Consider the following 20,697-nt stretch of genomic DNA (forward strand, 5'->3'; position numbering starts at 1 on the left):
CCACTGTCTACAAAAGCCGAAAAGCGGGCGTGTGATTAGATGCACTTAGGACTGTTCGAGGGTGGCGAGGTAGTGTACGTCGTCGCAGTCGCGGATGCGCTTGGCGGCCTGTTCGGCGGTGAGATCGCGCTGGGGCTCGGCCATCATTTCGAAGCCGACGAGGAACTTGCGCACCGAGGCGGAGCGCAGCAGCGGCGGGTAGAAGTGGATGTGGAACTGGGCGAACTCGTCGTCCTCGCTGGTGGCCAGCTGTGTCGGCTGCTGGTGCACACCCATCGAGTAGGGGAAGGAGCACTTGAAGACATTGTCGAGCTTGCACGTCACCTGCGCGATGATGCGCGCCAGCGACACCACCTCCATCTCGGTCATCTGGAGCACGTTGCGGATCTGCCTCTGTGCCGGCACCACGAGCACCTCAAACGGCCACACCGCCCAGTACGGCACGATGGCCACAAAGTGGTCGTTGGCCATGATCACACGCGGCTGGCCGGGCGTGGTGAGCTCGAGCTTGGCGAGCGTGAGCAGCATCGAGGGCTTGCCGTGGTCGTCGCACGCGCCGAGGTTCACCTTGGGGTCCTGGTTGGCCGGATCCTGCGACCAGGCGCGCAGCGATGCGAGTTCCTTGCTCGGTTCTTCCGGGATGTAGTCGAGCGACCATACCTGACCGTGCGGATGCGGATTTGAGCAGCCCATGGCGGAGCCCTTGTTCTCAAAGATCTGGATGTACTTGACGAAAGGGTTTTCGGCGGGGATCTGCTTGTAGATCTTCTGCCAGCTCTGGATGATGGGCACAATGTGCTCGTCGGGCGAGAAGGGCGCTGTGCTGAGCTGTGCGAGCGTGAGGTTGTGCTGCGGGTTGAAGCAGATGACATAGCATCGGCCGCGCGCCGGCTGCGACTGGAGCAGCGGGTGCTGGTTCTTCTCCTCGGCTACCGCCTGCGGCATGAGAGCGGCATAGTCGTTCTCAAAGAAGAAGGTGGATGTGTAGTCGTCGTTGGTGGCGCCCGTGGCGCGCTTGTTGCCCGGGCATAGGTAGCACTTTTCGTCGTACGCGGGGAGCGATGTGCCCTGCGGCTTCTCCTCCTGGCCCTGCCACGGACGCTTGGTGCGGTGAGGCGAGCAGAGCACCCAGCTGCGCGTCAATGGGTTGTACCTGCGGTGCGGGTGTTCTGTTGCGTCGAAAGCGGGCAGCTCGTCGTCCGAGTCCGAAGCGCCGTTGGCAAGGCCATTTGCGTGGCCGTTTGTGTGTCCGTTGGCGTATCCGTTCGCATGCCCGTTGGCGTGTCCGTTGGCAAGTCCGTTTGCGTGACTGCTGCCGTTCGCAGTGGCTCCGTTCATTATGGAAGCAGATGTGATGTGCGCCCAAACCGAGTTGGTCGGATCAAGTACGAGGCTGGGTCTTGCGGATGTGGTGGTGAGCAAAGTCGGTGTGGTGAAGATGGGGAAGGCAGCAGGGATGTCGTGCGTTCTGATAAGCAGGGATGGTGCCGGAGCTGGGTGAGGCGCGCTGGTCTTCGTCGGACGTTAGGCGGTCAAAGTGGCACTTTTGGCGGTGGACCTCATGCAGAGGGATGCAGCTGCACCAACGCAGCCACAAAGCGGTCCAGGCGGCTGTCGGCTCCTTCGCGCTGACTTTGACTCGGCTGGTGCCTGGCTGTAGCTGGAGCGCGCGCTGTGGGGTGGAGGAGCCGTCGGGCAACGGCCTACACAGAGTGTGGGATTTGGATGATTTTGCTTTCGAGCATGACGTTGCCGTTGCTCTCCCGTCGCGCCCGCGCCAAAACCTCATTTTTTTCGAGCCTAGCCAGCTCGACCTGCTCGAGCTCGAGACCCTGACTTCCCTCAGCCTCGCCTACGCCCAGCTTCAACGCTCCCGTTCGACTTTGCCGTGAACCTATGCGCTGTGCAGTCACAATTCAGGCAGCTGAGGAATTTACCGCCGCGTCTGGGCGAAGTCCGATCCATGAATCCCGAACGGCGACGAGAACGCCGGACAGCCCTCCCCGAAAATATGCAGCCGCACACCGCACAGTTGGCAATTTTCCACCGACCAATTCCGAAGACCGGCAAATATCGACATCACCCGGTCACTCGCTGGCTCGACGCTCGATCCGCACTAACTTGCAGTAGCGCCTGCTTCCGCTCGGCTCGGAAAGATATCGGAGCATTTTGCATTCAAAGGGGTCCCCCACACAGCACCGCACAAAAGAACAGTCTCGGAGATCTCGCCGGTCTCCGCACTGTGCATTGGAGATTTTTCGAAGAGCGCGGTGTGATCTCGCTCATTCCTCCTTTCCGCTGATCGGCTGGGCTGGACGTGGAGTGTTGAGAAGTCCGACAATGCGCAGCATCATGTCGAACGTCAGTAGCAGCGGGATCAGGCAGAACGGAATGTAGTTCCTGCAAGCAACAACAGCATCAGCATCGATGCGTCGAATTGCGGACAGGCTTTGCAAGCACCGTGTACTTACTGTAGCAAAGCGCGAATCTGCGCCGAAGTCAGTCCGGCGCCGTCGTCTCCATAGAGAACGCTGAAGATGCACTGCAGAGTCGACGAGGCGGCTGTAGTCCACCATCACACACCAACGTCGGCCCGATCAGCAACGGTCGACATGGCTTTCGCACGAGGTTTCTACTTACCCAGAGTGCCGTAGCACACCATGAGGGGATATGTTCGCTTCTCATCTACCCAGCCAGCCCGAAAGAACCTGTCAGCACCGCATCGTCCGCGAAAACCACCACGCCGTACTCACCGTTCAGAAGGCCCCAGATGGCGACGAAGAAGCACGGGATCTGGAACACCGTCTCGCTCGCCAGCAGTACACGAAACCAGACGTGCGCCGACGACTGGGCAGCTGCAGCCAGCAGGAACGGATCCTTGGACGTCGTCAGGTAGTCCTGCACCACTTTTCGCAGCGGCGCCGGAAACACGCTCTGCGAGTACGGCGGATAGGTCAACTGCGCATCGATCGCCAACGACGCCAGCAGGTGGATGCCAAAGTACGACAGGTACAGCACATCCATAGGCCGCTCCGTCAGCGTCTTGCGTCGCTCCACCGCTGCCATGCTGCCTCGCGATCGTTCCATCTTGACACAAGCTTTTGAAGAAGGTTCACAATCGTGTGCAACTGCCAACGTTTGCGCTCTTCTCCAGTTGAACGCGTGCAGGTCCGCACTTCGGACCCTGACCTCAACCCGATCCCATCTGCTCGATCAAAATACAGATCGGGTCTCTTTCAACCCTCGGCATGCTAACGACACAGCCACGGCCTCACGCATAGTGACTTCTGCAGGCTGACAGGAACACGCAAAGCTGAACTGCGATTGGCATCAAAAGTTGGACGGCGTGTTGCGGGTATTCGACATGTTGGCCTCGATCTGTGTGTCGAGAAAGGCGTTGAGATCAAACGGCGACGGGGCTGGAGCCGTCGATGCGGGTGTCTTGGCCGCGAACGGCACCGATCCAGGACTGCTCGACATGGGCGCGATGTGCGCATTCACATACGGCAGTCCAGCCAGAAAGTCGGTCATGGTGCTGCCGAAAGTCGACAGATCGTCCGTGCCCGGCGTACCCCACGACGCCGCTGTGCTCGTTGTCGCCGTCGGCGCCGGCCCGTTCCAGGGCATATCCGCCACAATCGCCGCCACATTCATCGGCACCGTCGGAGCCGCGGCGGGCTCGAACACGCTCGAGAACCGATCGCGCTCCTGCTTGAGCTTCACCTCGTTCGTCGATCCGAGCCCGGGGATCATCTCAAACTCGGTGTACAGGCCCGAGAGCATCTTGCGCATCCTCGCCGCCTCGGCCTGCGTGTCCGGATGGCACTGGTACGTGCTGAAGGCATAGATCTTCTTGCCCGCCTTGGACAGCAGGTCCGCCGTGAGCTCGCGCAGCCCGGCCTTGTACGTAAGCTTGGCCATCTCGAGCGTGTAGTACGCGCCGCCCTTGGCCGAGCTGCGGAACGCAATCGAGCTGTAGTCCAGCAGGTTGACCGCTGCAAACGAAGGCGGCACCGAGATGGCTGCCAGCTGCGGACACAGCTCCGACATGCGGTCGATGGCGCTCAGCAGCAACGAGTCGAGTCGTTGACGCGCGCGTAGAAAGAGCGTGCTTTCGTGGTTGCCACTCTGCGTAGGTCGTTGTAGGCCGTGTGCATGCACCATGGCGTGTATGCAACGGTACTGGCTCCACAGCAGCAGATTGAGGAAAGCTTTGCGCACCAGGATCGAGATGATATCCTCGCTCACGTTGTCGTGCGGGATGAGCTCGCGCAGCGATGGCGCCTCCGCCTCGGCGCTGGCGGACGACTTCCATCGCAGCGCCTCGGGGATCTGCCTCTCGAAGCGCTCGAGCTGCTCGAGCACGTCCAAGATCGCCGACGGCGGAATGCCGAGTCGGCGCGACTTGGCAGCGCAGATGGTGAGGTTGTTGGTGCGCAGCACCGACGCCATGAGCGAGAGCTGATACGCCCATTGGTTGCCGATCGGCCCTCCCAGGTCGGCCATCATGGCGTCCGGGTCAATGTCCTCCTGGAGAAGCTGGTGCCGGTGGAAGAGGTCGAAGCTACGAATGATGTCGTTGACCGAGGCGACGGCCAAGATGAGCGGCATGCGTTCTTCGTTGACGTTGCACAGCACATGGCGGTCCGGGCTGCGCTGCTTGTTCCGCTGCGCCTTGACCATCGGATCGTCGCGCGAGCGGTTGAGGCCGTGGTAGGTGACCAGCCGAATCATCTTGGCGTGGCTCATGGGATGGACGAAGCCGGCATCGAGACTGGCCGTCGTTGCTTCTTCGACCGCCCTTGTGCGCGCCGGCACGTCAAAGGTGAGCAGGATTGCCTCGAGGACATCGAGCGCGACGGTGACGTCCTTTGTACAAGCCTGTGAGACGAGCTTTTCGAGGCGTCGAAAGATGCGAGCCTGGAGCTCGAAGCGGTTGGGAGCGTAGCCGAGCTGCACCACGCCGACGCATGCCACCGCCAGGATAAGGATATCGGACGGAGGGAATTTGTCCAGATCGGGTGCCGAAGGTGCGACGCCATCGATCTGGTTGAGGTAGCGCCTGTATCTGGGATAGAAGTGTTGCGGATGGAGGGCTGGATTGCACCAGTAGGTTGTGCGGAAGTGTGAGGCGATGGCATCGTCTAGGATGGGGCGGGTCAAGCCGCGCACTTGAAGCATATCTGGCTCTGTCGCAGCAGCAGCGACAAAAGGTGAATCCTGAGCGGGGCGAGAATCGGATCGGAGGTCGGCGAAGCGATCCTGCGCCGGTCGCTCGTCGTGAGCGTCGGACTTTTTGCGCTTCCTGCGAGCAGCGGCAGCTGCAGCTGCGGAGGCCTGAGCTGCTGCAGACGCCGACGTGGATGCCGAAGCAGAGGTGGAAGGATCGCCGGCAGAGGCTGGCTCCGTGTCGGAGTTGTCTGCGTTTGGGCGAGCGTCGTCGGTGATGATGCAGTCGTATCCTCGCGCGCAACAGAAGGAGCAGAGCGAGATGCCTTCTGCGTTGCGCTGATCCTTGTCGCACTTGACCTTCTTGCGACGACAAGGATCGCAAGAGGCGCGAGGCGTGCCGCGCTTTCCCATGTTGCTGTGATGGTCGCTTGCTGGGCCTGGCGCGGAAGAAGTGGGATGGCGAGAGGAAAGAGACGCGAGCAAGGAGCTGGAGTGGGCGACCTATTTAGGGCAGACTTGGCTCGACGGAAGTGCCGATGCCATCTCCTTGTCACAGGCTGAAGCGATGGGCGGATCTCGGCGACCTGAAGAGAACGTCGTTACGCCGAGCACACCATGGGTGCCTCGAGGCGGTGGGGCGTAGGGAAACGCGATGAAGGGCACAGGTTGCCGCCGACGAGACCAATGCACAGCCTCACGCGTGGACAGCAGACTGGCGCTCCACTCGACCCGAGCTTCTCTGACCGGCGGTGTGGGGCGTCAAATGGGGTGCATGGATGCTTCGATGCAGCTGAGACTCGTGGCAGATAACGAGTTTGCGATTCCTGCGCGTGGAGCGCCACGTGTTGCAGCAGCGGGTGGGCAGATAGCGGGTGGATGGCGATTCGCCGGCGGACAATGGGGGCTGGCGGGTGCGGCTGCGGATCGATGTGGGTTCGGTTTGAGGACGCCGATGAAGGCTGGGATGGCGGGAGTGGGGATGGAAAGCCCACTTTGCCGGTGATGATGCGGCAACCCTGAGAATTTCGAGACTAGCATAGGCGGATGCAGCTCTAGTGCGGCGCAGTCGAGCTCGGTGCGGATGCGCCGACGCAACGAGGCCGCATTGCGCGATACGCACTCGCGCTAGCCGCCGAACCCTGACCGAGCTCGTGTGATAGAGAGATCTAACAAATTTGGAGCTCGCGGAAATTGCGGGGTAAATGCCGGCACATTCATCCTTCTGCGCACCGGCCACGCCGCCTCCACCTGGTTCCTTCCCGGCGGCGACTAGCTCTCGCTCCTACCCTCTTACCCTCACGTACAATCGTCCACTCGCCTACATACACGGTCAACATGTCCAAGAGCCGCTCGCTTCCACCTGCACTCAAGCAGCTGCTGCAGCAGCCTACGTTTCCAGCACGAGCTTCGCGGCTGTCGGCATCCAAACAGCTGCCGGCCGGTCGATCGGCCAATCCCACACCGACGCCCAAGCTCACGGGCGTCAGCCAGCATTTCCAGAGCTTGCAGGCCGAGGCCAAGCAGAAGGGTCTGGGCTGGGGAGAATGGCTCTCGATCGCCACTGCCACGCTCTTCACCCTCAACAATCCCGGCAGCCTGCAGGCGCTCCATAAGTTTGCGGCGGGAGACAAGGCCATCAGCCTCGAGCACAGGAAGCAGGTGGCGCTGCTCATGCGCGAGACCGGCCTCAAATGCATCGGATTCATCGGCATCCCCAAGGTGATCAACAATCTCGCTGCGCTCAGAAAGGCGGTTGAGGAGGACGCGGAGCTGGTCAAGGCCCTCCCCACCGAACCGAGGAGGTAAGTTTGCTCGAACACCGCGTTGTCATACAACAAGGCTGACATTCGGTGCTTGACGATATAGACAGATCAAATCGGATCGAGTCGAAGCGGTGCACAAGGCTGCATACAGTCTGTGGGACGACATCTACACGCCTCACTCGGACAAGCTGCTCAAGATCCTCGGCACCTCGCATCCGGATCTACCCATCTTCATCGTCGAGTCCGAGTACGGCCCTCTCTTCTCGTCGCCGGCGTCGTTCACGCTGCCCTCGGATCCCGAGTCGGCGCGAGTGGAGCCAGAATGGGACGTCAACCGTCTGCGCACCTCGCTCGTGGCCATCTCGGCGCTTCGAGCCCAGGGCGGCGTGGGTCCGCAGGTGACCAGCCACGTCTGGGGCTTGCTCAAGGCCCGGGACTCGATCAAGCCCAATGATGCCGCCAAGGCCGGTCTCGAGTGGCTCACCACCGAGGAAGGCGCACTCTGGGTCGTTCGCACTGTCGACAGCGTACGTTCTGAACACGCCTTGCACAATTCCAGTCGAGTCGGTAACTGACAAAACCCTTTTGCTTTTTGTACAGATCTGTGAGGCAGTGGAAGGAGCAGAAGAGTTCGAGGGCATGGGCAAGGAGAGCAAGCTCTAGCCGTTGAAAGCACAACGGTTCATGCCCTGGGCTGGTAGAACCACCACGCTGTAATCGCACCGATGATAAACACCTCGAGCAGACCACCAGCCAAGCTGCCGCCGCCGGTGAGGAGGAGAAGGCTCCAGATGTAGCCCACGAGTCTGTCGAGCACCACACCGCTGGTGGAGAGCAGCAATCGCTGAGTCGATGGAAGCGTCTCGTATGGGTTGAACGACGAGAGCAGTTGTGGCGATGAGCCGGGCGGTGGCAGACGGAGCAGGGTGGTGATGGGTTTGTGGTCCGAGTGGGTGTACTGCATGATGCTGCGGTAGAACTCGACCTCTACGCCGTGCTGCGCATTCTGGTCTCGCGCGGTCGCAGATGCCCACAGGATGCGATCGGTCCAGCCGGGCACGCGCTTCTTGTTGAGCGTATGGCCCTCCAGCGCATCCGACGTGATGCCGGCGTTCTTCTTCTTGGTCTGCTTGCCCGGCCGCGAAACGACGTACTTGTAAGTCGGTGGAACGCCAGCTTGTGCCATGGGCAGCTCGGTGAGACCGTGGAACGCCTTGGGTGGCTGCGACAGACGCTGGTAGCTCAGCTGGTCGTACTCCGACAGTGTAGACCAGTCGCCCGCTTCGAGCGCCTTGAAGAGCGACTCTTTCGTCAGCTCCGAGGTGGCGCCGGCCTTTTCGTCGCCTTTGCGCGCGCGCTCCAGCTCGCTCTTGCCCAGCGCAATGCGGTGGTTGAGATCGCCAAACACAAACAGATGCGTCGTGTCGTACACCGTGTAGCTCTTGTCGTCCAGCGGAGCGGTCTTCTTTGCGCGCTTGTCGGACTGCGTCTCTTTCTCGTGCTGCTGCTTGAGTGCGTCCATGTCGTTGGGATTGAGCGGCTTGGAGCTTTGCTCCTGCAGGATGGGAAGCTTCTGTACCGACGTCGGCTCGAACACCATGCGCTGGACGATCTGCTGCCAGTCCTTGTTGCGGCGCAGGACGTTGTGATCGTGCGCAGCCAGATGCGCGCTCACAAAGGTGAGCACCTCGTCTGGGCCCTTGCCGTCGGCAGCGGCTACAACGATGCGCACGCCGACGCCACCCTTGTTGCCCATGACACCCGCCAGACCGGTGCCGACTTTGGCGGCGCGGATCTCCTTGACGCGATGCGCTGCACCGCGCGCGCTCGTGGCGGCTGCCTTGGACACCGAGAACGCCGCTCGCTCTCGGGCGTAGACGAAGAGCGCGATGCCCACCAGGTCGACCCTGCAGAGCAGCGGGTAGCCCTCCGGTCCTCCGCCCTCCTCGAGGCTAGCGTACGATGCCTGTGCCCGACACCACCGCCTGATGCGGACGCACCGTCCTGCGAATGTCGAGGTCCGTATTGTACAGAGCCACGTGGCCTGACGCTGCAAAGCCGGTGTGGAGCGGGATGAGCTCTTGGAAGCCTACGGCGTAGAAGTCGGGTGCCTCGCGCGGCAGCGATGGATGCGTAGACGGCGTCTTGGCATTGCTCGACTTGTACGCAGCTGCCTCGAGCACGTTGGCGTTGGTGACGGGTTTTGACGAGACGGGCTGCACGGGCCTCTGCTCCGCTGCGGGGATCAGCCAGGGAGTGAGGTCGTGTCGCGTGGTCTCTGCGCCTTGCAGGTTGGCGTTGTAGGAGGCGATCTGCACGCGCAGCCCGGATCCGCTCATCTTGACGTTGGCAGCGAGGACGTGGTGGAAGGATGGCAAGATCGAGAGAAGCCGTATCCTTGGAGCTTCTTGTGTCTAAGTAGCAGAAGTAAACGATGTAGTAGGCGAGAGGCAGAGCCGAGGCGTCATCGTCAGCGGCGTCGACGACGGACAAAAGAGCTCAAATCTATGCGGGGTACGCCAAGCGCATGCAGCTGAAAGCGGTCACCCTCGAAGCACCTCGACCTAACATCTTCGAATTTAATCGACGCTTCGAACACGGACCAACAAATCAGCTTTCCGCTTCCGGCTGCTATCCAAGAAGAAAGAAATAGAGGCACAGAGAGACGGCGACAAAGACGCGCAGAGAGCGTGGGGGAAGCAACTCGACTCGACTCGCCGGCCAACTACCTCTGGTCTCGACACGCCTCCATCATCTCTCTCGCTCTTCCGCACGACTTTTGCACCATGGCCTCTACCCAGCTCTCAGGGCAGACGGGCACCGTCTTCGCCGCGTGGACGCTGATGCTGCTCGCAGCCGCCTTCTCCGCACCCGCAGCTGCGGCTCTCGAGCTGCCCTCGTTCGTGCGCTCGACGCTCAACGTCAAGCAGCCCGTAGGCGCGACGGCGTACCAGGCGAATCAGCCGTACGATGGCATCGAAATTCCGCTCACTGGCCGCTTCGTCTTCCGACCCGCGCTGTTCTGGCTCGAGGGCGGTGTGCTCGGCTTCTGCGTGCTCTTCATGCTCATCCACCTCGTCGGCAAGACGCGCAACCGCCAGATGGCACAGCGATTCGCCACGGCTGCGGCTCCCGTGCTTCAGCAGGAGTTTGCCGTCGTCGCCGACAACGAAGGCAAGGGCAGCCTGCTGTGGAACGGCGGCAATGCGGCGTTCATGTTCGCCTCGGGTCGCCGTGGATGCGCGAGCCTTCAGGTGACGTTCGATATGGTGCCCCGACACGACCCGATGGAGATCGTATACACGCTGCTCAAGGATGTCGTGGTCGCTTCCACCTCGTCCTCCTTCCGCGATACGGTCACCTTTACCTTCACGCTACCTCCCACGTCGGACAACGTCTCGGGCGTGTTTGCGCTCGTCAACAAGAGCGCGCTGCAGCACACGCGCAGCGGCCGCTTCGACCTCACGTTTGCCAAGGTCAACGACACCGATGCCACCGTCACCTCGCGTGGGCTGTCCAAGCAGTGGGCGGTGATGAGCGAGGCTACGGACCTCACCGACGGCTTCCTCGGCGAGGCGGATCAGAAGGGTGTTGCGCAGCGCGCCAAGCTCGGCCTGGTCGACCTTCTCGAAGGCAAGGCGGGCCAGCTGCTCGACAGCCTCGTGCTGACCGACCAGCCTTTCTCGCGACCTACCAACGGCCCCATTGCGGCCGAGAAGCGCGAGCGCCTGCTCATCATCACGCTGCAGCTGCCCAAGTCGCACGCGAACGTGCGCAAGGCGATCGAGCTGCTCCAGTTCGGCTGCAACCTCGTCGACGCGCTCGACACGGGTGTGGTGAAGCTGCGCAACGAGACGCTCGCCAAGCTGCGCAAGACGCGCGCCCAGGTCGACAAGGAGCTGCACGACGAGGCCACCAAGGAACAGCGCGAGGCAGAACTCGAGGCGCGGGAAGAGGCAAAGCGCAAGGCCGAAAAGGAAAAGTTCGACAAGCTCTCGCCCGCCGAACAGGCAAAGCGCAGGGAGGTCGAGCGCAAGCGCGCCATGAAAAAGGGCGCCCAGAAGGTGCGCTCCGGTTGATCCTATCCTTCCCCTCCTCGATTGCGTTGCCGATTACAAGGCGGCGCTGACAACCCATGTACTTTTCCCAAGTTGCTGCGTCGCAATGGAACAATGAAGCGCAGTAATCGGACACGAGATATCTGATCTGTTGTGAGCGTGCTTTGATTGGATGATGCAGGAGTTGTGTGTCGTGCTATTTCGCCGCTTCTGCTGCCTTTGCCGCCTTTGCCTGTTGATTCGACGGTGGGTCAGCGATGTGTGTGTGATGCTGGTCATGCAAAGCCGACTTACCGCTTGTTTGGCACGCAGGGCTTCTGCGTCGGCCTCCTTGCGCTTGGCGATCGAGGTGTTGGACTCGTTGCGCTTGCCCTTGTTGGCGTCGGCCTGCTTCTTCTGGTTCTTGGCACGTGCCAGTTCACGCTGGTTGCCGCCTGCCCCCGTCCGAACGCATCAACTCATCAGCTAACGGATTCTAGAGGCGTTAAGGACGTTGTGATGGCACTTACGAGTCATTGCGAATGGTGTACTGGTCGGTGGAATACGGCTGAACAGCTCGTGCGAGCACAAAGCGTCGATGGTGACAAGCGATGAACCAAGTTGTTGCTTCCAGAGTCGAACCCTTCTTCCACGCGCCCACCACCGCCTGTTCCGAGTTCCATGCAATTTCACTTTTCCACCACGCGATTTTCCCACCGCCGCCGCCTGACCCTGATGCAATCTTGGTCCGTTGGCGAAGAGGCGCTTAGGCTCTTCGCAAGGCTCCGGGGGTCTTTCTCGCAACACACGTCAATGCATCACACGCACGGAACCATCTTGAACATCTGGCTGATCTTTAGGGAGATCTTTAGGAACGTAGAGGCTAGGGAAAACTAAGGATCGACGAGCCTGGTATCTAGAGGTGGCTCTGAGGAAGCTGGACGCCGGCAGGTTGGACGTGGGCAGCGAGGTCGAGGCCGAGCTTGTCCTGCACAAACTTGTTGCAGAAGGCGAACAGCTCTGCTGCAAGCTTGCCGTCCTTGTCCTGGGCCTGCTTGCTCTTGGAGCCCTTCTTGGCGACGGGCACGAGGTAGGCGCCGTTGAGACCGAGCTTGTCGACCTGGGGCGAGGTGCATGCATAGAGCTGGGTCAGAGCGCCGTCCTCGGGAGCAGTCACGATCTTGTTGTAAAGAGGCTGGACAAGGCTGATGATCTTGCCATACGATGCCACCGGTCCACGGAGGAGCTCGGTAGCAACGACACCGGGGTGGATCGAGAGATTGGTGATGCGCGCATCCGAGGGAAGCAGCTTGGCAAGCTCGTTGGCAATGAGGATGTTGCCGAGCTTGCTCTTGCCGTAGCGGTTCCAGGTGCCCTTGAACTCGGGCCAGTGCTTCTTGTTGACCGCCTCGAGGTCCTTGAAGCTCGTATCGGATGCAGCGCCCAGGTGGCCCATGCTCGAGACCTGGACGATGCGCACCGAGGGCGACTCGGGGCTGGCGTACTCGGGCAGCTTGGAGGTGTTGTAGAGCGTGGGCAGCAGCAGCATGGTGAAGAGGTAGTGGCCCACCACGTTGGTGCCCACCTGGATCTCGATGCCGTCCTTGGTGAATTCGTACGGCATCGCCATCACACCCGCATTGTTGAGCAGGATGTCCAGACGCTTCTCCTGCGCGAGGAAGTCGTCGGCAGCCTTGCGAACCGCGGCAAGCTCGGTGAGATCGAGCTGGAGAAAGTGGATGTCGGCGTTGGGCACCGCCTTCTTGATCTTTTCGATGGCATCGCGCGCCTTGGATTCGGTGCGCGACGCCATGTACACCTTGGCGCCATTTCGTGCGAGCTCGAGGCAGGAAGACCTGTGCAGAGCGATGGCAAAATGGAGTCAGCACGGTCTCCTCAAGAAGGCGGAATGAGGTTCCACTTACGCTCCGAGACCGGCGTTGCCGCCCGTCACGATGGCCACGCGGCCAGAGAGATTGGGGATGTCGGAAGCCTTGAACGACGGCATGTTTCTATCAATGTGGATGGGTGGCGAGGAAAGACCTGAGGAGCGAGAGCTCGGGAACTTGAAGTAGGTTGCCGGGCAAGATGCAAGCGCATGCACAGCGATCCACTCGAGAGGAAGATCTGCGTCGTCACCGCTGCACGAGGCGAGTTACCACACGCACGTTGTGAAAAGGCGCCAAAGTGGAGCATTTAGCCTCCGTGGAGTTCCAAGGCGGGGCACCGCTCCGAGAAACGGCACCGCACGGCACAGCACGCCTCGCATACACAAGATGAAATTCGACCGAGGTTGCCGCGCCAGTTGCAAGGCTTACGAGCTGCTTCATTGTGGGCAGGCTGTGCTGTCACTGCGCCTTTGGTTCATTTGACCCCGAGTCGGCTCGAGGATGATCGGCCCGAGCCTATCTTGAGCGAGGGGCCGAGCGAGGTCGAATGGAGAAGCCCCACACATGCATCGCGAAACAGCTTTGCTAAAAGAGTGTAGAAATCGAGCCGCGAAAAGGAACGAAAAATCACCATGCTCGACCTCGTTGCAGAACCACTCTTTGCAACTGCCAAAGCCGCAAAGCGACTCAGCCGATGTCTGTGATGGCAGCCGCTGCGCATGGGCTGGCCACGAGACCATCGCTTTCATGCTCGCAGAGCCTTGCCGAGCAGAGCTGAGTGCGCTGTTGCCGAGGCTGTGCTTTCCAATCATTCGTCCAGCTTTCCGAGCCGACTTGAGCTGCCTGTCGTAGAAGCTAGCGTGAAATCGTCGACTAACTAGAGTATGGACAGCGATGCCTAGCGGTGCGTACATCTTTGCTAGAACCTTCTGGGTACACACACGACCGCCTCAGCCCTTGCAGCGATCCCAACGCGAGCCACGTATGAATCCCTGCGAACGCGAGCACAACGAGCATCAAGGAAGCAATCGTGTTCATCCGTAACAACAAGACATGACAGTGAGCCGGAACAAGATTGAATGCATGCGTATCATCGCGGGATAAGGGCTGAGCTACCAAAGAGAAGAATGTGGCTCTCGCGCCTCAGAAATCGTGACGGTCTGCAAGGGGGTCGCGGATGCGGCTGGAGCGGTTGGGTGCGGCGGTGTCTGCGGTGCGCGAGTTGTCGTCAAAGCTGTAGTTGTCCGAGCCGTACGACTGCTGCGACGGGTGGCCGAGCGCATCGGCCTCTCGAGCCCAGCGGTCCTTCTTCTTGTTCTTGGACGAGTTGGAGCGGCCCCACTTGCTGCCGCCGTTCGACTCCTTTGCATCGTTGGCATAGCTGAGCGAGCTTCTGGACGAGGCCTCGGTGCCGATGCCGTAGCGCTCGGCGTAGCGGCTTCCGAGGCTGCGTCGCGAGCTGCTGCGCGACAGCGAGCCTCCACCACCGGCGCCGCCGTCGAGCAGAGCACCCGTGATGGGGTCGCGAGTCACGTTGCCCGGTCGACCGGCGTTCTGCCTCCTCTCCTCTGCGTACGGGTCGGATGGGTCCTCGCGCTCGGCGCGCGGGCTGTCGTCCACATTGTCCGCCCAAGGCGCCAGGAAGTGGCTGCCGGAACGCACGTTGCCCGTCTTGCGAGCCGACTCGGGGTCGCGGCGCGTCTCGCCCGTGATGGGGTCCACGATGACCTCCTGGTTCTTCCACTGCGTCGCACCGTCGCCGTATCGGTCGGACCAGCCGTTGGCAGTGCGCTTGACGCGGTAGTCCTTGACGAGTCCGTAGCGAATGGCCCACGAGGGCGAGTGTCGCGCGTTCTTGTTGTTTCGGATGTTCTGGATCCAAAAGTTGTGCGCGTGACCAGGGATGTACCCGCAGATGGTGCAGATGATGTTGATCACCAGATCCAGACCCACGCCGAAGCGGATGAGCACGGCAAGCGGAGGCAGCAGCCAACCGCACACCATGATCACACCATGAAAGGCGTGGTGCTTCCTGACCGGACCTTTGCCTTTAGCCATCGTTCCGAAGTGCGCAGTCGAGTGGTTGCGACAGAAGTCCTGCGATGTAGATGAAGGTGGGGAAGGCGGGGCGGTAGGGTCAAGGTCGACGCGGACAGGGTCGAGAGCGCGGCCGGCCAAGTGGGCCAAATCCAACTGCGGAGCGGTAGCGTTCCAGTCAGCCCAAAGCAATTAAGCCTGGGCTGGATCCAGACCCCGCGCCGCGCGGGCCGAGGCGAGGCGCCCAACTCTCGCTCCCACTCAACTTCTGTTGGGAAGTTAGGGTCTCTCGCTCTTCCAGCCACGAGCCAGACGCGCGCATCCGGTCATCGGGGGGATGGCACAGCCTGCTCGAGGTGCGAATTCCCCTTGAATGTTAGGCCTTGACCTCACAGATCTCACATTTCTCAAATTTGTGTTCCGGACCGACGATGCAAAGCTGGCAGAGGATCACGTCAATTGGCGAGCAGGTCCGGATGTCCGTGCAGAGTGGAGGAGGCGTTGCCGCACTGTCGCTCAAGACTGATGAACGCTTTGATATCTTCCTTTCCCTTGCCCCCTCATCCACAACCGCTTCATCACCTGATCATCGACCATGGCGCTCCCTCCCTCGCTGCAGGCCCTTTCGATCGGGTCGCTCACCGCGCCCAACACGCTCGAGCTCTTCGTCGACTACCTCTGCCCCTTCTCAGCCAAGCAGATCAAAGGCGTGCACGACTACCTGCTTCCGCTCGTTGTTGGTGATTCGGCGCAGTACAAGGATCAGGTGCGCATCGTCGTGCGTCCTTACCCGCAGCCATGGCACTCGAGCTCGACGCTGCTTCACGAGTCGGCGCTTGCCGTCGCCAAGATCGCACTTACCGATCCGGCCATCACCTCGAAGCCGGACCGTAATGCATTCTGGCTCTACTCGCTCGAGCTCATGAAGGAACAGGGTCGATTCTTCGACGGCCCTGCTCGTGGAAAGGCTCCCGATCAGATTCGTGGTGAGCTGGCGACACTCGCGATCGAGACCGTCGGAGAGGCACCCAAGAAGCGCAAGCAGGACGCAATCCACCGAGATCTCCAGGGAACCCCCCTCGGCCAGTCGATCAAGAACCTCATCCGCGTTGAGAAGGAGGGCAATGGCGGAAGCGCCGTCGTCCCCGAGCTCAAGTACTGCGTAAGTGAAGCTCCCGCTTTCATAACATTAATGACGTGCTGAACCTTGGTTTCTGTCTCGCCGGCGTCTACAGGTCAAGCTCGGCCGTCAGAACGGTATCCACGTCACACCAACTTGCCGTAAGTGTCTGATGCGTGGCTTACTAGCTCGGCACGTGTTCGCCTTGGAATGGGCATTTTGCTGACCCTCGCTACGTTTCTGCTTCGTCTCGCTTCAACTTCAGTCTGGAACGGTCTGGTGGAAGGCAGCATCTCGTCGTCCTTCGACGAAGCCGCGTGGAAGGACTTCCTCGCTCAGCAGCTCAGCTGAAGCACTCATACGGGCCCGACATTGTGGCACGACAATCCCTCGAGCTTTCTGCGATCCCGCTCATCTTCAATGCAAAGCAGTCTCAAAAAGCTCTTTCCCATCAGTTGATTTGTCATTGTAGAAGCAGGTGAAAGTTGTAAAGGTAGAAAGATGAAGCAACAAAACGGCAGGCAGCCGAGTCATGGTCCAAGTCGAAGTCTAGGAATCTAGTGTCTAGCGCTGGGCACGGGCGGGGACAGCGGCAGGAGCGGCGGGCTTCTTGCCAGGCAGATCACGCTCCTCGATAAAGAAGAGAGCCAGGAAGGCGAAGAAACCTGCGGCGGCGATGGCGATAAAGACGGTGTGCATCGACTGCTCGTACGCTCCAATGGCAGCCTGGCGCAGCGGCTTGCTGAGCTCCTTGATCGCACCTGCATCCTGGCGGATGAGCTGGATGACTTTGCGCGGGATGTCGGTCTTTTCCAGGTTCTTCTGCAGGCTGTTCTGCAGGATGGCGCTCGAAAGCGAGATACCCAGCACCGAACCAGTCGCACGGAAGAGGTACGTCACACCCGTAGCCGCCGCCATATCCTTGGGGTCCACCGAGGCAATCAGAGCCACAAGCGTGATGGTGAGAATCGAACCGTACGCCGCACCACCAAAGGGCATGGTGGCCCAGTAAAACACCTCCGAGGTGCCGCGGTGCCAGAAGCACATCATGAGCGGGCCGAGGAAGCCAAACAGACCGCCGAGCAGGAGCATCTTGCGGTATCGACCCGTGCGCGCCATGATGAGTCCACTGCCCAGACTGCAGCTCGAAGCAATGATGGCGTTGGGGATGAGGTGGAGACCTGCGTACGACGACGCCGTCTGCTCGACCGACTGGAAGTACGTCGGCACGTTGAAGATGATGCCGAACTGCGACATGGTGATGAACCAGCATGCGATGGCGACAAAGCCGGGCGTGCGGTTGAACAGCACCGACATGGGCATCAGCGGCTCGCGCGCCACGTAGCGCTCGATCAACACGAACAGCACCAGCACCGCACCACCGCCGATGAGCGAGCCAAGCACAAGCTTGTCCGACCACTCGCGCTCGTTGCCGCCCAGGCTCAGACCGACGAGGATCAGCGTGACCGAAGTGACGAGCGAGAGCGAGCCGAGTGCATCGATGCGCTTGATCTTCTCGATCATGCTACCGGGACCGGCGGGGATGTCGATCTTCCACGAGACAACCGCGAAGTGAACGGCACACAGAGGCACCTGGACGAGGAACGCCCACCTCCATCCGAGGCCGCCATCGGCGAGCGCACCACCGAGGGGTCCTCCGAGTGCAGCGCCGGTGGCGTAGACCAGGTTGCCGAGCCCTTGCCACGTACCACGAGCCTTTAGGCTCACCAGATCGCTCGTGACGAGCGTAGCCATGGTGGTAAGACCGCCACCACCGATACCGGCGATAGCACGTGCGGCACACAGCTGCCAGAAGGTCTGGCTGAGACCGCAGAGGAGCGAACCGATGAGGAAGACGACCGATGCGAAGAGCGTGGCAGCCTTGCGACCAAAGATGTCCGAGGCACGACCGTAGAGCGGCTGGAAGGCGGTCTGGGTGAGCAGATAGCTGGTTCCGAGCCAGCCGACCTCCTTGCTCACGCGGAATTCGGAGCCGACCGAGTTCATGATCGTGGCGACGATGGTGCCGTCGAGCGCGGCGAGGAAGCTGCCGATCCACATGGCGCCCATGATGACCCAGATGTCGGCGCGGAGGGGAGGCTCTTCAGGCTCCTCGGCGATAGCACCTCCGATACCGGACACGGAGAAGTGGCTCTGATCGAGCGGGACGAAGGCGGACGAGTTGGGATCGACACCGTGCGCGGCGCCCTGGATGGCGCTGAAGGCCGACTCCTGTGCGATGGCATCCTCCTCCTCGGCGGTAAGGTCAGGGCGACCGATACTGGCGGCGAAGCTTGGACGGTGACGCGAGACGGACGGCTGTCGCTGCTGCGTGCCCAGCAAAGGCGTGCGCTCGGATTGGGTTGGCGCCATGGTGAAGTGGGCGGCGCTGGTGCTGATGGGTAGATGGTGGTGGCTGGGAAGCAAGATGTCGCCTGCTGCCTTGGGTCAAGTGATACGGACACGAGGATCGGCTCAAGTGAGAGCACAATGATCTGCGCACACGAATCAACCGCGGGCCAACCCGGCGCGAAAAAACTTCTGAAGCAGGCGTTCGAGGCGGCCTACCCTCGCATTGCAGGCCCAATCACAGACGTAACGAGCCCAACCACAGGAACGACAAGCCCAAGTTCATGCTGTTGCAAGAGCCAAAGAGACTGCGCGATAAGGCGACCATGCGAGTATGGCAGCTGCCGAATCTTTTTTATTTTTTCATGACGGGGATTCCAAAGTTTCGGCTGGTCGTCGGAGTGTGACGAAACTGCAAATCCAGGCGGGATGCGTAGCGAGCTCAAGCCACCCTTGTCGTTGTTGAAGCTTCGAGGCGTGGCGAGGCGTGGGGCAGCGATACGACAGAAGCCAGTTCCGAACGAACCGTGCAGCCGTGCAGCCGTGCAGCTGGGCACATGCACGGACACGAGGCCAAGGGTGGCAGAAGCAACCAATGACGGGCGCTCTGCACACTCTCGACAAGTCTCAGCGATAAGAGTGCAGCGTGCATCCGAGCCCCGCCCACACGTCAGACATCCGCTGCTTTTTCCCACCGCGGCAACATCCGACGATGCACGGACGCACTCCTCAAGTCGCCGCTACACGCGATAAAATCGAGATCTTGCTGCATCGGGAGAACAAAATCGGGGCCCTCCGATGCGGCTCTCAAAACTCCACATCATGTCAGTGATCCTGCGGTACACGCCCGCCACACGGGGATAGAGCGCGGCAATGCAGATCAGATGGACGCTTCTTTTTTCGCCGGTGTTCGGCGATGATGCCATCGGATGATGCAACGGTGCGGAAATACGAAGCTGTGCTTCTCTTCGCATATCCCCGAGCAGTCTAGGAAGAAGCGAGCACGTCGCGTCGGTCAGCGAACAAGTGAGATGCACCAGTGCGCTATATAAACAACACCATCACAGATCTTTGAATGCGCCTACTTTCAGACCATCCATAACCAAAGCAGAATCATCACATCATGAGCGGCACACACAAGTTCTACGCTCTGCCCGAGTTCTCGGCTCGCAAGGGCTTCGAGTCGCTCAGCATCAAGGAGGGCGCAATCCCCAAGCCGGAGTACAACGAGGTGCTCATCAAGGTGCACGCCGTCTCGCTCAACTACCGCGACCTGATCATCACAATGAACGGCTACCCACTCGAGCTCAAGCACGACGAGCTGATCCCTGCCTCGGACGGTGCGGGCGAGATCGTGTCCGTGGGCAGCAAGGTGTCCAAGTGGAAGAAGGGTGACCGAGTCATGGGCATCTTCACCCAGGCCCACCAGAGCGGCTCGACTCCGTCCAAGGAGGAAAACAAGACTGCGCTCGGTGGTGCCGTGAACGGTATGCTGGCGCAGTACGTTGCTCTGCCGGACACCGGCGTGGTGCGTGTTCCGTCGCATCTTTCGTACGAGGAGGCTGCCACGCTGCCGTGTGCGGCGCTGACTGCGTACAATGCGCTGTACGGTATCCCGAGCCAGCAGCTGCGTGCAGGCGACACGGTGGTGGCTCAGGGCACGGGCGGCGTGAGTGTATTTGCACTCCAGCTCGCCGTGGCCGCGGGCGCCAAGGTGGTCATCACCTCGTCGTCGGACGACAAGCTCAATAAGGCTGTCGAGCTAATCCCCCAGGGTCTCCGCCATCTCGTCACCACGGTCAACTACAAGACCAACCCCGACTGGGACAAGGTGGTGCTGGATGTGACCAAGGGCAATGGCGCCGATCATGTGGTCGAGGTGGGTGGACCCGGTACGCTCGAGAAGGCGTTTGGGTCGATCAAGCGCGGCGGCGTGATTTCGACGATCGGCTTTGTGGCCCAGGGTGAAACGCCCAACGTGCCCTACCTCGCCCTCACCACGGGCGCCTTCTTCAAGGGAATCCTCGTCGGCTCGCGCGAGCAGTTTGAGCACATGAACCAGATCATCGAGGACCACAGCATCAAGCCGCTCGTCGACAAGGTGTTCCCCTTCGAACAGGCGCAGGAGGCGTATGCGTACCAGTGGAGCCAGGCCCACGTCGGCAAGGTGGTCATCCGTGTCGCTTAGAAGATAGACTAAACGAAGCCCGTCCCCGAATGCAACGTTATGCTCACTCTCAGGCAGCCTGGTGACATCAATCTGTGCGTCTGATCGGCAGCCACAATCGTACGAGTTGGCACGCTTGACTGAGCAGAAGTGAGACCACAAA

General features: G+C 60.9%; 10 protein-coding genes across 10 annotated transcripts; 4 read left to right on the plus strand and 6 right to left on the minus strand.

Moving 5' to 3' along the window:
- Window positions 1-45: 45 nt before the first annotated feature.
- Window positions 46-3,087, minus strand: PAN0_003d1941 (UDP-glucose hexose-1-phosphate uridylyltransferase; the record flags this gene model as incomplete). The annotated part of the gene is made up of 6 exons (XM_014802896.1): window positions 46-1,468; window positions 1,708-1,894; window positions 2,318-2,400; window positions 2,472-2,562; window positions 2,641-2,685; window positions 2,754-3,087. 6 exons carry the CDS (start codon window positions 3,085-3,087, stop codon window positions 46-48), a joined length of 2,163 nt encoding a protein of 720 aa, XP_014658382.1.
- A 243-nt stretch (window positions 3,088-3,330) lies between these two features.
- PAN0_003d1942 (uncharacterized protein) lies at window positions 3,331-5,583 on the minus strand (the record flags this gene model as incomplete). The annotated part of the gene is made up of 1 exon (XM_014802897.1): window positions 3,331-5,583. The coding sequence occupies one exon, from the start codon at window positions 5,581-5,583 to the stop codon at window positions 3,331-3,333; it is 2,253 nt and encodes a 750-aa protein (XP_014658383.1).
- A 924-nt stretch (window positions 5,584-6,507) lies between these two features.
- Window positions 6,508-7,598, plus strand: PAN0_003c1943 (conserved mitochondrial protein; the record flags this gene model as incomplete). Its single annotated transcript, XM_014802898.1, has 3 exons — window positions 6,508-6,974; window positions 7,039-7,462; window positions 7,536-7,598. 3 exons carry the CDS (start codon window positions 6,508-6,510, stop codon window positions 7,596-7,598), a joined length of 954 nt encoding a protein of 317 aa, XP_014658384.1.
- Window positions 7,599-7,617: 19 nt separating this feature from the next.
- Window positions 7,618-9,274, minus strand: PAN0_003d1944 (inositol polyphosphate phosphatase; the record flags this gene model as incomplete). Its single annotated transcript, XM_014802899.1, has 2 exons — window positions 7,618-8,901; window positions 8,975-9,274. 2 exons carry the CDS (start codon window positions 9,272-9,274, stop codon window positions 7,618-7,620), a joined length of 1,584 nt encoding a protein of 527 aa, XP_014658385.1.
- A 447-nt stretch (window positions 9,275-9,721) lies between these two features.
- Window positions 9,722-11,014, plus strand: PAN0_003c1945 (DUF1682 family protein; the record flags this gene model as incomplete). Its single annotated transcript, XM_014802900.1, has 1 exon — window positions 9,722-11,014. One exon carries the CDS (start codon window positions 9,722-9,724, stop codon window positions 11,012-11,014), a length of 1,293 nt encoding a protein of 430 aa, XP_014658386.1.
- An 874-nt stretch (window positions 11,015-11,888) lies between these two features.
- PAN0_003d1946 (retinol dehydrogenase) lies at window positions 11,889-13,302 on the minus strand (the record flags this gene model as incomplete). The annotated part of the gene is made up of 3 exons (XM_014802901.1): window positions 11,889-12,828; window positions 12,898-13,113; window positions 13,244-13,302. 3 exons carry the CDS (start codon window positions 13,300-13,302, stop codon window positions 11,889-11,891), a joined length of 1,215 nt encoding a protein of 404 aa, XP_014658387.1.
- A 702-nt stretch (window positions 13,303-14,004) lies between these two features.
- On the minus strand, window positions 14,005-14,919 carry PAN0_003d1947 (uncharacterized protein; the record flags this gene model as incomplete). The annotated part of the gene is made up of 1 exon (XM_014802902.1): window positions 14,005-14,919. One exon carries the CDS (start codon window positions 14,917-14,919, stop codon window positions 14,005-14,007), a length of 915 nt encoding a protein of 304 aa, XP_014658388.1.
- Window positions 14,920-15,493: 574 nt separating this feature from the next.
- PAN0_003c1948 (uncharacterized protein) lies at window positions 15,494-16,369 on the plus strand (the record flags this gene model as incomplete). The annotated part of the gene is made up of 3 exons (XM_014802903.1): window positions 15,494-16,060; window positions 16,134-16,179; window positions 16,284-16,369. The coding sequence occupies 3 exons, from the start codon at window positions 15,494-15,496 to the stop codon at window positions 16,367-16,369; spliced, it is 699 nt and encodes a 232-aa protein (XP_014658389.1).
- Window positions 16,370-16,582: 213 nt separating this feature from the next.
- Window positions 16,583-18,391, minus strand: PAN0_003d1949 (major facilitator superfamily transporter; the record flags this gene model as incomplete). The annotated part of the gene is made up of 1 exon (XM_014802904.1): window positions 16,583-18,391. One exon carries the CDS (start codon window positions 18,389-18,391, stop codon window positions 16,583-16,585), a length of 1,809 nt encoding a protein of 602 aa, XP_014658390.1.
- A 1,099-nt stretch (window positions 18,392-19,490) lies between these two features.
- On the plus strand, window positions 19,491-20,555 carry PAN0_003c1950 (NAD P-binding protein; the record flags this gene model as incomplete). Its single annotated transcript, XM_014802905.1, has 1 exon — window positions 19,491-20,555. One exon carries the CDS (start codon window positions 19,491-19,493, stop codon window positions 20,553-20,555), a length of 1,065 nt encoding a protein of 354 aa, XP_014658391.1.
- Between the last annotated feature and the right edge of the window lie 142 nt (window positions 20,556-20,697).

This window comes from Moesziomyces antarcticus (genome assembly GCF_000747765.1).
Source record: "Moesziomyces antarcticus DNA, scaffold: scaffold_v10003, strain JCM 10317, whole genome shotgun sequence".
Classification (NCBI taxonomy): Eukaryota; Fungi; Basidiomycota; class Ustilaginomycetes; order Ustilaginales; family Ustilaginaceae; genus Moesziomyces; species Moesziomyces antarcticus.